At 50.6% G+C, this 14,773-nt stretch overlaps 1 protein-coding gene across 20 annotated transcripts in view; it reads left to right on the forward strand.

The window, feature by feature from the left end:
* ARHGEF9 (Cdc42 guanine nucleotide exchange factor 9) overlaps positions 1 to 14,773 on the forward strand; it is a 218,482-nt gene that overhangs the window by 149,878 nt on the left and 53,831 nt on the right. For 19 of the 20 annotated variants that reach the window (XM_064713010.1, XM_064713011.1, XM_064713015.1 and 16 more), the window contains 3 exons: positions 3,841 to 4,032; positions 9,022 to 9,201; positions 11,540 to 11,772. In XM_064713010.1, the coding sequence (XP_064569080.1) occupies positions 3,841 to 4,032; positions 9,022 to 9,201; positions 11,540 to 11,772 (605 nt within the window). Of the gene's footprint in view, positions 1 to 3,840; positions 4,112 to 9,021; positions 9,202 to 11,539; positions 11,773 to 14,773 lie in introns of those variants that run through there. The other variant, XM_064713012.1, reaches the window with a different exon arrangement.

A 14,773-nucleotide genomic window follows, 5' to 3' on the forward strand; every position in this document is an offset into this window, starting at 1 on the left:
GGGCCTCTCAATGGGAACATCACGTAGGACCAGCATTATGCAACTTGATTTTTTTTCCTGTAGTTTTTACTGATTTCTTTTGATTAATTCTTGATACAAAGTGCTCAGAATGGCTCTCAGGGCTTGGTGGTTTGGTTGCTGGGTGTTTTTCATGGCCTGGGGGGGGAAGCCCTCCCAGTGCTGTTTTATTTTACAGCCCCTGATGTTTTCCATTGCAGAGGTGTTGAAGAGACCCTGGATTTATTATTGTTTGTATTTATTTTATTACTGTTTATTATTTATTATTTATCCCTGGAAATCCCCATAGGGATGGCAGCCACCCATCCTGAGGTGGGATGAAACTGGGAAAAACAAGAGTTCTTAAGTTTCTTTTCTAAGAATAGAGATACTTGCACTGAGAGGGAGGGACAGCTGTGCCTTTGTGTCCCTTTGGAGAGATGGGGAGCACACAGACCTTTTTCCAGGAGTGTGATCTCAGCTGTTCCCCACAGGAGGGAGGGAAATTCAGGCATTTTTGGGAGCCCCAGGTGTGTGGAACAGAGGGATGACCCTGTCAGAGGTGCTGGGTTAAAACAGGAGCATTTGCAGCTTTATCCAAATCACTCAATGTGACATTGCAGAAGTTTTGGGGCAAGGCCAGCATCTCCCCAGTGTGGCTGTGCCCCCTCACTGTCACCTGTACTCCATCACTGAGGCCCAGGGATCCAGCCTGGGCTGGTGGCACTGGGACCAGGGGCACAGTTAACCCTTGGAGTGCCACCTCCCCTTGGCCCAGCACGGCCCAGCTCCCCCCAGGGCTGAGAGCTGCAGGTGCAAACACCCAGGGCTGGCTCACCACTCTCACCCAGCTCCTGGGTGGGAACAAGAGTCTGGGCATGCATTTCAGCCCATATTTCAACAGCTCCATCAGCTTTTCCATGATTACCCCTGGAATATTTTCATTTTCCGTGATTATCCCTGGAATATTTTCATTTTCCATGACTATCCCTGGAATATTTTCATTTTCCATGATTATCCCTGGAATATTTTCATTTTCCATGGTTAACCCTGGGTTTGGGTGAGGAAACCTCCTCCAGCTGCAGGGACTGGCCCAAGGTCAGTGCCACAGCTGCCACTGCACCTCAGCTTTTATTACTCATGGTCCCAACTTCAAATGATGCCCTGGAAGAAGGATCCTTGCTGGAATTTCAGAGAACTTCCGAGGTTTAGATGGAAACAGGAGTGTTTGAACAGCACTGTGGGATTCATCCTTCCAGCAGCAGGGGCTGGAGGGTGCAGGGTGGAAGCACCTTCAGCTTCCTCTGGAGCTGATAAAATTGTTGCATTTGTTTTTAATCTAAGGCAGAAGTCATCTAGAGTAGAAATGTAATTTTTTTTTTCCTTTTGGGAACATGGATTCTAGCAGGAAGGAGCAAAAATTTCATTAAAGAAGAAAGCAGGACTCCTGAGATTTGCAGATGAGGAAGGAGGGAGTGTTCCTGCTGTGCACAAAAGGCAGCCTGAATTTGAGGAATCCTGGAAGTTTGTAAGTTTGCTATCTGCCTTGGAGTTTCAAAGCCTTTAGGATTCATGACTCAGGCTTACACACACATGCCTTGTAATGATTAGATCTTTCTGGCTTTTTTTTTAAGTGAAAATCAAATTTTTTCTCAGGATCACCTGACTCCAGGAGGCAGAGCTTTAAAAATGTGCTCTGCTGCCAAACTGGCAGGAATGTCATCAAACTTGGTAACAGGCTGTTCCTGTTGGGTTTGGGAAGGCTGCAAAATCCCTTTCTGTAGGAGGGGAAAAGCAGGGTGGGAAGGTATTTTAAACTTCAACCAACAGGGTTTAATCCCCACACTGCTCCTGCTGGATTTTCACATCTGTTTGTTGGAATGCCAATGGAGCTGCCACCAGGACATGTCCCTTGCACGACTCCCTGTGCCATTCTGGCCTTCCCAGCACCCATTTTCCCTTCTCAGAGTGCCCCCAGGTTTTCCCAGCACTGAAATTGGTGGCACTGCTATCAGTAATTGCCCCTTAGGTCCTTACCCTAACAGGGACATTGCTCAGCATCAACACTTGTTTAATTTATTTAATTTTTATTTAATTTTTATTTCTTTTCCAGCAGAAACCACTGCTTATGTTCATGGGGTGTTGCTCTGCCTCAGTGGACCCCAAACCTCTTCCAGAGGAGGGTGGGCTTGCTGAAAGAGACACTTTTCTAGCCAGATTTTGGGCTAGAAATTTTTTGTTTTTCTGAAAAAGAGCCATTTGTTTCAGCATGCTGGATTCCACTGTATTTGGTGGGATTGGATCATCAGCTCCCTCACAGTGACCCAGGGCTCAGCCAGGCCTCCCAGTGCTGACAGAAATCCTACAAAACCCCTTTCTGATCCCCCAGATTTACAGCATCATTAACATCCTGCTAAAAAAGAGATGGGTTTGGGTTTTTTGGTGTTTGTTTTTTTTCTTTCTTGGCCTTTACAACTCCCTGTGGGAGGGCAGAACGTGGGAGCTGCAAGAGGTGGTTTAGCAGAACAGCTGCTGGTTGGGAATGCAGGGAAGGAGCAGGGGCAGGTTTGGAGGTTTTTACTTTCCTCATTTACAGGAACACTGCCCTTTACAATCTGTGCAAAGCCCAGTTTAAACTGAATAATGGGGAAGCGGGAAACACTATTAACATTGAAAGGAAGCCTGAAGATCAGGTTAATGATGCTGCCTGGTTTGCTTGTACTCTGTGTGTGGACAGTTCCACTGCTCAGAGGAAAATGTATTTTTAGTTTGAAAGTCCCCAGGATTTGGGGACTTCAAACACTGAGGAGAGAAATTGCCTCATTTCCATCACAGCTGAGGTGGTCTGTGAAAGACAGAGGTATTTCTGTCAGCTCGAAGTTTTATTTAATGTTTGTTTACAAACTACCCTGAGCCCAATTGGAGTCAATCAGAGTTATTTGAAGCAGCTTTTGTGGGAAAAGGTAACAGAAGGAGCCCTTGATCCGTATGGTGTGTGCAGAGCACAGGCTGGTTCAGACACACAGGGGAGAGGTGGAATTTGCAATTTCTATGGATGCTTTTTATTTGATATTGGAAGGCAGCTTCAGTGTGCTGAGAACACACAGATCATTTTTCACTGCTTTTTCTAATTTTCAGTGCCCAGTGCACCTGTCCCAAGCTGCCCTCAGCCCCCAGGTTTAGGACCCTTGCTCAGGGGTGTCCATTCTGCTTTGGGGTGCCATGCTTTGGGGATCCCAGTGCTGCGCTGCTGAGATGTGCCTGAGCCAGGAAGGCTGTCCCTGTGAGCTGATGAGGAAAGCTGCTGAGAAATGGAATCAGGGCTCCCTCAGAGCCTGGGAGGTCACAGAGCTCCAGAAGCACAGCCCAGAGCTGATGTGCACTTCAGATCTCTGGAGCAGCCAGATATCTCCGTATGGAATCCATATGGACACATCACCTGGAATCAGTCCCCTGGGAAGGGCTTAGCCCTGCTCCCAGAGGATCCTGTGTTCAGCTGGGGGTGGCAGGAGCTGGGACAGTGTGCTTGCCACCAGCACTGCAGTTTCCTCAGGCTGCCCTGTCTTACTCTCAATTGCGAGCTCTTGGAGCATTCACTCATTCACTCATTCACCCTGTCACAGGGGGCTTTCACATTTGGGGTCAGAGCAGCCAGCACTGCCATCCCCAGGAGATGGGGAGTGTGTGGGGAGTGTTTGGGGCTGGTTGCACCAGTATGGAACTGGGCAGGGTGGGCTGGGAGCTCTGTGCACCCTCCATGGGTGGATCCAACATCTCCCAGAGCCCTGCAGCCCTGGAATTATTGTTGCTGGCAGTGATCCCTGTGCCTGCCTCTGTCCCCAGCTATGGGTGAACCAGGAGGATGGCGTGGAGGAGGGAACCAGCGAGGTGCAGAACGGGCACCTGGACCCCAGCGCCGACTGCCTGTGCCTGGGCAGGACCGTGCAGAACCGCGACCAGATGAGAGCCAACGTCATCAACGAGATCATGAGCACCGAGCGCCACTACATCAAACACCTCAAGGACATCTGTGAGGTATCTGGGGCTGGGGAACCTCTGGGGGCTGGCCTGGGGCTGTTCCTACTACATCAAACACCTCAGGGACATCTGTGAGGTACCTGGGCTGGGAACAGGACATGGGGCTGGCCTGGGTCTGTCCCCATCATGTCAAACCCCTCAGGGACATCTGTGAGGTACCTGGAGCTGGGGCACACCTGCCCATGGTGAGGGGCTTGCAAGGGTTGAGCCTGGGTTTGTCCCTGGGTGATTTGGGAACAAGCTGAAGTGTCTGAGGACTGTGTCTAATGGAGGAGCAGCATCTGTCAATATGTATTGATAGTTCTGAGAATTTCCTGCTGGATCTGATAATTCCTTTAGTTTGTATTAACCAAAAGTGCAATTTCCTGACCTTTATTCCATAGCTCTTTGACTAAAACATGATGAGGTTGAGATCCTTCAAGCAGCCCTCTTAATTAAAACTCAGTGCCATCTACTTTTGAACTTGTGATTGAGGAAATTAGGTTGTAATTAAACCAATCAGTTACCCATGTCATCTGTGCCTTTCATGTCGGGTTCACAATTTCCCCTGGCTCAGGATGGCCCCCATTTGCCTTTTTCATGGCGAGACTGAGGGCAAAACGTTCCCACCATGGGAAATGAAGAAGGGAACCAGCAAGCAATGGACTTTAGTGACTGTCCCCACAAATCCCCAACCTGGTTCTTGTTCATTAGGTTAGAATTAACCCCTACAACCCCTTAGGTTCAGGATTAGTGCCCTGAGCTGAGCCCAAGGTGCAGAGCCTGTGGTGCTGGGTGTTTGGGAAGGGGAACACGCGGCTGTGTCAGAGTTGGGCACTGTGTGTGGAGATGTCCTTATCACTGAGAGGCAGAAGTTTGTGAGCCCTGAAATCAAAGTCTGGGGATGGCTTTCGGCTCATCCCTCGCAATGTTTAGGATTTAGTGAGCCTGTGCCCAGTCAATGTGGTGAAGCCCCCTGGGGATGGTGCTTAGAGGAATGTCTTCCTCCCTTCATCCTTGCTGCTTTTCTCCCAGCAAGGCAGAGCAGCCATCCAAAAAGCATCTATGACACTTTTCAAATATGGAAGAGCCTTGGGATTTCAATTTGGGAACAAATGAGCTTAATTTCAATGTGCTATTTCAGTCAGAGAGCTTTGCATTGGAGAAGGGAAGACTGCAGACACTTCTCCACATTTTGTTTCTTTTCCTGCATTTGCACTTTTTGTTGGAAACAAAAACAAAAGAAACAAAAATAAACCTTGACTTGCATCTCCAGCCATGTCACCATGTTTCTGCCAATTGGGATTCTCAGGAGGTGCAGACAGGTTCAGCTGCAGTGGGGGAGCACTGATTTACTGCCCCTAATGATGTGTCCCAGACAGGAGAGATCCAGAGATCCTTGCTCTGTGTGATGCAGACTGGGATTGAGGGGATAAATCTTACCTGCAGGTAGAGCACCAGGAAATGATTCAGCTAAGCAGGGAGGAGGCTGAAATGGGCATTCTCATCTGTGCAACGATGGGCTGTGCCTTGCTGGAGAGGCTCATTATGCTCAGTCTAATCCCAGCAATCCCTCTGCTGGGCAAGGCTCCCTGAGCTCTGTCAGCTAGGGCTGGAACAGCGGGGTGGGAGCAGGGCTGGAATGGGAGAGATGGGCTGGACTGACTGGGAGAGCTGGGCTGGACTGGAGCCCCATGCCCTGGTGGGATGGGCAGGGCTGCTGTTTGTGCCATAGCACGAGCAGGCAGCAGACAGCCCCTGTGAGCTGCTCCGACAGTGGCACATTCCCCTCTTCCCAGGGCTCTTTGTTTTAGGGTGTTTTAGGTGTAGGATGAAGGATGAGGTGTGAGAGGTGATGGCAGAGCAGCTCTGGCTGGGCTGAGCCTGGTTTAGTGCTGAGTTTAGCTGTGTGTGGTTATTGTTTTTAGCTGCAGTGAATAACAAATAACAAATCCTGACCCCAGGGAGGCACCTGAGGATGTGAGGTCGTTCCTGGGGGGTTATGATGAAGAGCCCTCCCATTGCTCCCCTCTGCTTCAGGATGCATTTCCAGTCCCTGCTCCTGTGTCACTGCACACCCTGTGACTACTCCAACACCCACGGCACGAGTCTGGCCAGGCAGGGAGCTCAGGAGCTGGCCAGCACCAGGAGGGATGGATGGATGGATGGATGGATGGATGGATGGATGGAGGGAGTGTGATGATGGATGAGATATATGGATGAGATATGGATGGAATGGGTGGATGGTTGGATGGATGATGGATGGATGGATGGATGGATGGATGGAGTTTGGATGGATGGATGATGGATGGATGGATGGATGGAAGGATGGAGGTGGTTGGATGGATGATGGATGGATGATGGTTGGTTGGATGGATGATGGATGGATTGGAGGGTGTTGGTTGGATGGATGATGGATGGATGTGTGGATGGATGATGGATGGATGGATTGAGATGTGATGGAATGGAGTGGACGGATGTGGGGAGGGACGCGGGACGGACTGACCACCTCTCCTGGCTGTCTCTAAGCCCACTGTGGGGTGAAGAAAACTTAGCACTTAACCTCCTGCAAGTCCTGCCCAACTTTGGCCTATACTTCAGGGATTACATGGAAAAGTACTTTAAAGCCAGACAGTTTGGCACCTATTTTTAGGTATCATTGAGCAAAACACTCTCCAACATCTGCTCATCAGTCAGCTCTCCCTTCTCTGAGCAAACCTGACGGGATGAGCAGAAGGAAGATGACATTGTTTTATGTAACAGAAATAAATTTACTGGAAAAACTCTGCAGCAGCCTCCTCTGCTGCGTGTTATGGATGAATCCTCAGTCTCCTTTTCCTGTCTGGTGCTGGAAACCACCTTCAAACACACAGAAAGGATGAGGCTTGGGAACTCCTCACATTCCTTTATTCTCCCTGTGCTTTCAGAGGTGCCTGCACAGAAATGTGCTGCTTCAGCTCCTCCAGACACGTGATTCCAGAGAAATGATGAAGCAGCACAGGGAGGGTGGGAATAGTGAGGATGGGAATTGCAGCCAATGGCAGCCCCGAGGCTGGGAGACATTCCTGTGTTCAGGAGGGGAGGGATGTCACGGAGCACAGGGAGGGGACACTGCCCCATGGGCACAGGGAGGGATTTTTCCTGGCTTTTTCCTTGGGTTTTTTCCCAGGCTGTTCTGAGATCATCAGTTAAACAGAAAAATCTGCCTGGAGAGATGCTCTGTGTCATTTCTCCCCAGTCTGGATTTTGGTTTGCCCTGTGACCATCCCACAGCGTGGGAAGCGTGCTCCCATTCCTTGTGGCCTTGGAAAATCAGAGGGGAAACCCAGGGAAATGAGTCATCAAGGAGCTCCTGGGGGAAGAGAGACCTAGATCAGGAAGTGTAGAAGGTGTTCCATAACCCAAACTTCTCAGCTGAAAAGCCAGGAAATTCAGGGTGACTGCAGCTGAAGCTGAGCTGCACATGGCAGAGGTTGGGTCCAGGCCAGGTCGGCCAGAGTTGCATTTCTCATTCATGTTTGAAGTTGTCCCTGCCAGGAACCACATGGTGAGGCTGAAGGACAGTTCATTGCAGGGTTCCAGTGTTCATTGTGGCCCAGCAGCTGCATGTCACCAGCTGGCAGTGTGACTAAGCATCCCGAGTTCCCAAATTTAGCCATTCCACTGGAGCTGCTGGCGCTTTCTTCCCTTCATTTTTCCCCCTTCCTATGTAATAAAGGCAAGCAAAGTAAGCACAGTCATCTCCTGATGACCCCTGTGTTGTTTCTTTCTAGTCAGGATGCTGCTAAATAGACCAGGCCAGTTGCAACATCTGAGATTTGGCCTTGCAAAGTTTCTAGTCTAAATCATTCTGGTTGGACTTGATAATCCTAAAGGTCTTTTCCAACATTAAAAATTCTGTGATTCAGTGATGATCATCCTGACAGGTGAAGTGTGGGAGGATGAGGGGATTTGCTCAGAACCTTCCCACCCTCCAGCATATCAGCTGCAAACTTGTTGGGGGTGCACTCCATCAGCCATCCAGGTGGTTGATAAAGATACTAAACAGAACTTGCTGATGGAACTAAACTGCTTCCTTGTCCTGATTACTGGGCTGAAAGGAGAAATCAGAGCAGGCTCAAACAGCCCCTCACAGCTTTCTGTGGAGGCTGAGCCACTGGAATGATGGGGAGGCAGCAGTGCTTGTAGGAGACCTGGGTAGGTGTCTTGGTTTGGAAAGCCAGGAGTCTGCTAAGGAAGGCAGGAGCCTCCCCTGAAATGGAGAATGTAAACCCTCCCCACCCCTATAAATTTTAAATTTATAGCAATTTAAAATTGCTATAAATTTTAAATTAAGAGGCTCTCAGGCAAACAGTATAGGAGCAGGAAATAACAGTTCTTTAATAGGGAAGGAAAGAAAATAAAATGATAAAATAAACAATGCAGTACACTAGAACAACACTGACAGAGTCAGAACCCAGCCTGACACCCTGTGGGTCAGGGTGTTGGCAGCAGTCCCATTGGAATTGTGGCTCAGCCCTCCTGCAGTGTCAGGGGTGGCTCTGCTGGAGCAGGATCCTGTAGAGAAGGATGGATTCTTCCTCTGAAGATCCAGGGGAAGAAGAGGCAGCTGCTGTTCCTCTGGGGAATCCAGTGCAGAAGCCATGCTGGTGTCTCAAACCTCTGGATTATATCTGGGTAGGAATGCTTGGCTCCTCCCTCTGGGCTCACATCTCCCAATGGGATGCTGTAGTTCTTATCAGCCATGCAGGGACATTCAATAGCTGTTATCAGCAATGCCCCCTCCCGAGGGAGGTGTGAATGTGGTCACTCAGAGAGAGAGATAAGGCAAACTGCCCACTTGACAAAGGTAATGTGCCATGGTAGTGGAAAACATCTTGCATTGCAGTCTGTAACAGCAGGAGGTGTTGGGGGCAGTGGGGTTTGCAGGAGCACTGCGCTCCCCTCCTTGGGGCTGTGCCCTGGCTGTGGCTGCTCTCTGCAAATCCTCCTTTCTCACTCTCCCAGGGTTACCTAAAGCAGTGCCGGAAGAGGAGGGACATGTTCAGTGACGAGCAGCTGAAAATCATCTTTGGGAACATTGAGGACATCTACAGATTTCAGATGGGCTTCGTGCGGGACCTGGAGAAGCAGTACAACAACGAGGACCCCCATCTCAGTGAGATTGGGCCCTGCTTCCTGGAACACGTGAGTGCACTGCCACTGTCCCTCCAGGATGGCTGGGAGGGAAAACCCCAAAGGCAGGAACCTCTTCTGGTAACAGATCAGGGGCTGCTCCATGTACTGTGGGAGATACAGAGGAGGGAGAGCTTGGATATGCAGTTGGATAACCCCCAGTACACCTGAGTCACATGGATTGGAAGATACTGGAGGATTGTGCCTGGCCCATCATACTGTTCCGTAAACCACCTCCTGCAGGAGCTGATAAATTGGCCAATGTTGTAAATATGGCAGGAAATGTCAAACAAATGCCAGCCCTGGAGCTGGAGGTTTTCCTGGAGGGAGAGGGGAGCAGCTCCTGTGCTGTGTCAGGGCAGCAGTTCACTGCTTATCAGGGAAACTCCTGACAAACATTCCTGAAACTTCAGCAAGACATCCCCAAAGAGTTTCACAGCATCTTTTAAACATCCCTGGGTCTCTCATTGGGGTTTCCTCTGAGAAGGTGCATGAGGTGTTAACATGGCTGGTTCTTATCAGAGCCTGCAGAAAGCAGCATCACATTCCACCTCTGTGCTGGGAAGATGTAGGAAATCTTGCTGAGAATCAGTAACTCAGATGTCATGACTTGAGGCTGTGCTGTCAATTCATTGATAGTGACAATAGCAGGAATTGCTGCTGAGATTTGGAGGAAGATCTGACACTTGCCTGTCACCAGACAGGGGCTGAGAGCTGGCTGATAAACTCCTGATAAATTGTCCCTGCTTAACCATTTGGGAAACTGAGGGGTGAGGATGTTTAGATCCTGTTTAGAGATCTCCAAAGCATCTTGTTCCTCATTTTCTTCAGGAAGAGAGAGCTGTCAGTGCATGCGTGGGTCAGCTTTGGGGATGGGAAGGACACTGGATCCCTGTTCCCAGAGAAGCAGCTTGTTTGGACCCTCAGGGATTGAGAAGCAATTGCTGGGCAGGCATGTCTTGGCTAAACAGAATCTGTCCTTTTTTCAGAAGGCATTGACCACAGCTGGGTGGAACTGGCTGGTTTGCAACACCTGCCTGTGACCTGGGCTGTCTCAGAGTTAATTTGTGGGGCTGGGCTGTGCCCATCTCCTGCCCAGGGAAATCTTCTCTGCCCTTTCATTGCCTTGTCTGCATGGCCCAGATGAATCAAGCCCAAGTTAAAGGTGACAGTCTGTGGTCAGTGAAGGCAGAAAAAGGACATTCCAACAAAATAGACATCAGAAAACTTGTAAGACCAGTCCAAAAGGTGGAGGATCACATGTGTCAGTGGGTTTTTTGTTTGTTTTTAGTGTTTTCTGGGGCGCTGTTCCTGGGGAAATCCACACAGTGCCTTGAGTTCCCCATTGATAAAGGGAATTTCAAACATCCGCAGCCCCCAAACACTTGTCAGGTGCTTCAGGCTCAGGGAAAGAGCTCTAGAAATAACAAGGTTGTCCTCTTGTCTTACCAAAAGCCAGAGCTCTACTGGGTTGTGCCTTTCAACCCTCCCTGCAGGATTTGAAGCTGAGAGCAAACACAGCTCTGTGCAGGGCTCAATGAACACACCTGTACCTGCAGAAACCTCAGGTTTGTGTCAGAGTGCAGGGCCCTCTGTGCAGTCCCTCCTTTGCCAGCACCTCTTCCAAACAGGAGGAGCACTGTAGGATCTGTCTTTCCTCCTGCTTGGACTGTGCTTTCTTGGAAATCCAGACTGGTTTGGCTTGGGAAGATCATTTTGTTCCAGACCCTGCTGTGGGCAGGACACCTTTACAGACCACAATGCTCCAAGCTCATCCTTGAACACTTCCAGGGATGGGGCAGCCACAGCTTCTCTGGGAATTCCATCCCGTGGCCTCCCCACCTCCCATGAGGAGTTTCTCCCAGTATCCCTGTTGTGGTGGGTGTTGTTCAGAGTGCTGTGACCTCCCTGAAGAAGGGTCTGGAAAAAGACACCTGGGGGGCACAGGCACATCTGTGCTCATGCTGGGTGATTTCAGCTCTTCTGGGATGCAGGAGACACAGAAGGAGAGATGGGGTCTTTGTGTGGGGTTCCAAGGAGAGCTTCATTGAGCTTCTTCCTGAAAGGTTCAGTGACGAAGGAGCCACTGAGGCAGGGAAAGCAGGGGTTTATATGGGGATCTTGAGGGGCAGGGCAGAACACCAGGGCCAGTGGGATACGTTGAATCTGCATGTCCTTTTTCTCACCCTAGTGGCCTGAAGGGTTCTCCCTCCAGGGGAGAGTTGTGGTTCCTTTCCCTGTGGGCCCACCAGCCCCACAGGTCCCACAGAACCCTGCCCTTCCCAGCCCTGGTGGAGCATGGATCAGCCAGGTCTCTGCCTGACCCGTCCTCCTCCTCCTGCCCTCACAGCAAGACGGCTTCTGGATCTACTCTGAGTACTGTAACAACCACCTGGACGCGTGCATGGAGCTCTCCAAGCTGATGAAGGACAGCAGGTACCAGCACTTCTTCGAGGCGTGCCGCCTGCTGCAGCAGATGATCGACATCGCCATCGACGGCTTCCTGCTCACCCCCGTGCAGAAGATCTGCAAGTACCCCCTGCAGCTGGCAGAGCTGCTCAAGTACACGGCCCAGGAGCACAGGTACCCTGCGGGCACGGGGACAGGGCTGTGCCCTGCAGGGAGGGCTGGGGGAGCTGTCCAGGGCTGGGGATCTGTCCAGGGCTGGGGGATCTGTCCAGGGCCCCTTTCCTACACAGGGCTTGGGGTTTCTGCCCAGGGCTCCTTCCCTGCAGGGTTGGGGTTTTTGTCCAGAGCTGCTTTCCTGCAGGGCTTGGGGTTTTCTGTCCAGTCAGTGCTCCTTCTCAGGCAAAGGTTGGGATTTTCTGTCCAGTGCTGCTTCCCTACAGGTCTTGGGGTTTCTATCCAGGGCTCTTTCCCTGCAGGAGTGGGGTTATCTGTCCAGGGCTCCTTCCCTGCAGGGCTGGGGTTATCTGTCCAGGGCTCCTTCCCACCCACAGGTTGGAGTTTTCTGTCCAGGGCTCCTTCCCTACACAGAACTTAGGGTTTCTTTCCTAACAGGACTTTGGTTTTTCTCTCCAGTGCTCCTTCCCTACAAAGGGGTTGAAGGTTTCTTCCCAGTGCTCCTTCCCAAGAGAGTTTGGGATTTTCTGTCCGGTGCTCCTTCCCTACACAGGGCTTGGGGTTTTCTCTCCAGTGCTCCTTACCACCCAAGGGTTGGGGTTTTTGTCTAGTGCTCATTCTCACCCAAGGGTTGGCATTTTCTGTCTAGGGCTCCTTTCCTACACAGGGCTTGGGGTTTCTGTCCAAGGCTTCTTGCCACCCAAGGGTTGGAGTTTTCTGTCTAGTGCTCCTTTCCTACACAGGGCTTGGGGTTTTATGCCCAGTGCTCTTTCCCAACAGAGCTTGGGTTTTCTGCCCAGGGCTCCTTCCCTACACAGGAGTTGGGGTTTTCTCTCCAGTGCTTGGGGTTTTCTGTCCAGTGCTGCTTCCCTACAGAGGGGTTGGGGTTTCTGTCCAGTGCTCCTTCCCAACAGAGCTTGGGTTTTCTGTCCAGCTCTTGTCCCTGTGACATCCTAGATAAACAGGAGCGGGACAAAGGGTTAGCAGACAGTTCAGTCTTCTCCAAGCAGCAATTCTCGATGGAGACACACTCAGCTCTGTTCTAATCAGACATGTGAACTAATTACCCTTGGATGTACTTTCTGATGCTACCAGTTACACTGGAAAAATTACCTAATTAGCATTCAGTGGTCTGAGAGGCTCCTTCCCTGCTCCCAGGGAGACCCTGGGCACACAGTGAGCACAGGGCCAGGGTCTGCAGCTGGAGCCTCATGTGGGGAGAGCTCCAAACCTGCTCAGCTTCTCAGCCCAGTCCCATCCATGGTTTTGCTGTGGAGTTTGGGTTCAGAGGAGCACCTGCAGTTTGATTGCTTCCCAAAATTTCCAGCATCTCTTTTGCTGCTGCTGAGGACAATCAGCCTGGCTGCCTGACAGTGTGAATCAGGAGCAGTGCCTGTGATACCACTTGGGATTTACTGCTGTGAAAATAAGGTGAAAGAAAAATCAGGCCCTGTGAGAGCAGATTTGTTCCTGCCCTGCCAATTTTCTTACTTTTTCCAAAACCCATTTAAAAGCAAGTGAGAATAGAAAAGAGCAGAGATGTTTCAGAAACTTCTGCAAGTGTTTGATGGCTTGTTTTTCCCAGGCCCAGAGCAGAAGTGTGATGGGAGCAGAGATGCATTGATCTGCTTTGACCTGACCCACAAGTCTGAGGGACTCAGGGTAGCCCCAAATCACCAATTTGCACAAGCCTTTGGCTTCAGATCCAATTCCTGCTTTTCCAAAGACCAAATCAAACTTGGAATGGACTCATGGGAACCTCGGGGTATCAGAAGGCAGCTCTGGGATCCCACAGGTTTTGGGTTTCCCCTTCAGCAGCCACAGGAGGACCCACAGCCCTGGCTGGGAGCTCAGATGTGGCTTCCCACCAGCAGGGTGTTTCAAATGACCCTCTGTGAGTTATTTGGGAGCCACAGCAAAGGGGATGTGGGCAGTGTGATAACACCAGGGTTGGGTTATTTTGGGAGCACATTCCTGTTCCCTTAGGGGTGTTCTAAACTCACCATGTTGTTAAGGAATCACAGAGTCGTGTTCTGAGGAGCCCTGGGAGCAGCACTTGGGTGGCTCTGTGCCACTGGATTGCCATGGACACTCCATGTCTCTGTTCCTCTGTGCTCTGGGAAGGGAGGGCAGGGGGAGGTTTGCTCACCTTGCATTGGGAGGAGTAACCCCTGAAGCTCTGACAGCACAGGGGAGAAACCTGTGGCTGCACAGTGGTGCCACATCCCAGCCCTGGAGTGAGGCAGAACATGGGAAAACACAGGATCCCAGGGAAAGCAGGGATGTGAGCTTCATCTAACAGAGGAACATGTCCTCTTTTCTTTTTTGCCTTCCTTTTCACTGCCACCACACCTGCAGAGCTGTGGATTTTCCCTGCAGCAGGTCAGGACAGTGCTGAATCCAGCATCCAGAGCAGGCTCCCCAGAGATAGCACGTGATGCTTGGCAAGGATCTAGGCTTGGATTCTGATGGAGCACTGGGAAGTGGCCACTGCAGCCCCAACAGAATTGACAAACCATTTATTTGCCTTCATCTCATGGTTAATGGGATCCTATTATTGCCTCATGGCCAAATGCTCTGCTCCTGTTGTCTTTTTCTTCTAAGTTTTTGCCAGCTCTGCCACAGACATGGGCTGGGAGCCCAAAAAGTTCAGTCCTGAGCCTTTTCTTCATTACAGCATGACAGGAAAACATTGCTGGGGTTTTCTCCCTGGAATTAGGGAATTAGCATTCCCAAGATGAGCAGCTGGCACCGTCCCACTCTGCATAGAGGCAGGATGGGCTGAGCTCAGAGCCTCCCTCCTGTCTGCAGCCTGGTTCCTTTGAATTTTTCACAAAGCCACATCTGTTCACCTCTTAAAGATCCACTCCAGCTTAATATTAATTAAATATAGGAAGGTCCTAAGTGCAGCTTGCTGGAATTTTGAGCATTCCCAGAGCAGAAGGGAGCTGGAGTTGGGAATGTAGGAACATGCGTTCACTCAGCTCATTTTACATGAGGA

This window comes from Zonotrichia leucophrys, chromosome 4A, assembly GCF_028769735.1.
Source record: "Zonotrichia leucophrys gambelii isolate GWCS_2022_RI chromosome 4A, RI_Zleu_2.0, whole genome shotgun sequence".
Lineage (NCBI taxonomy): Eukaryota > Metazoa > Chordata > Aves > Passeriformes > Passerellidae > Zonotrichia > Zonotrichia leucophrys.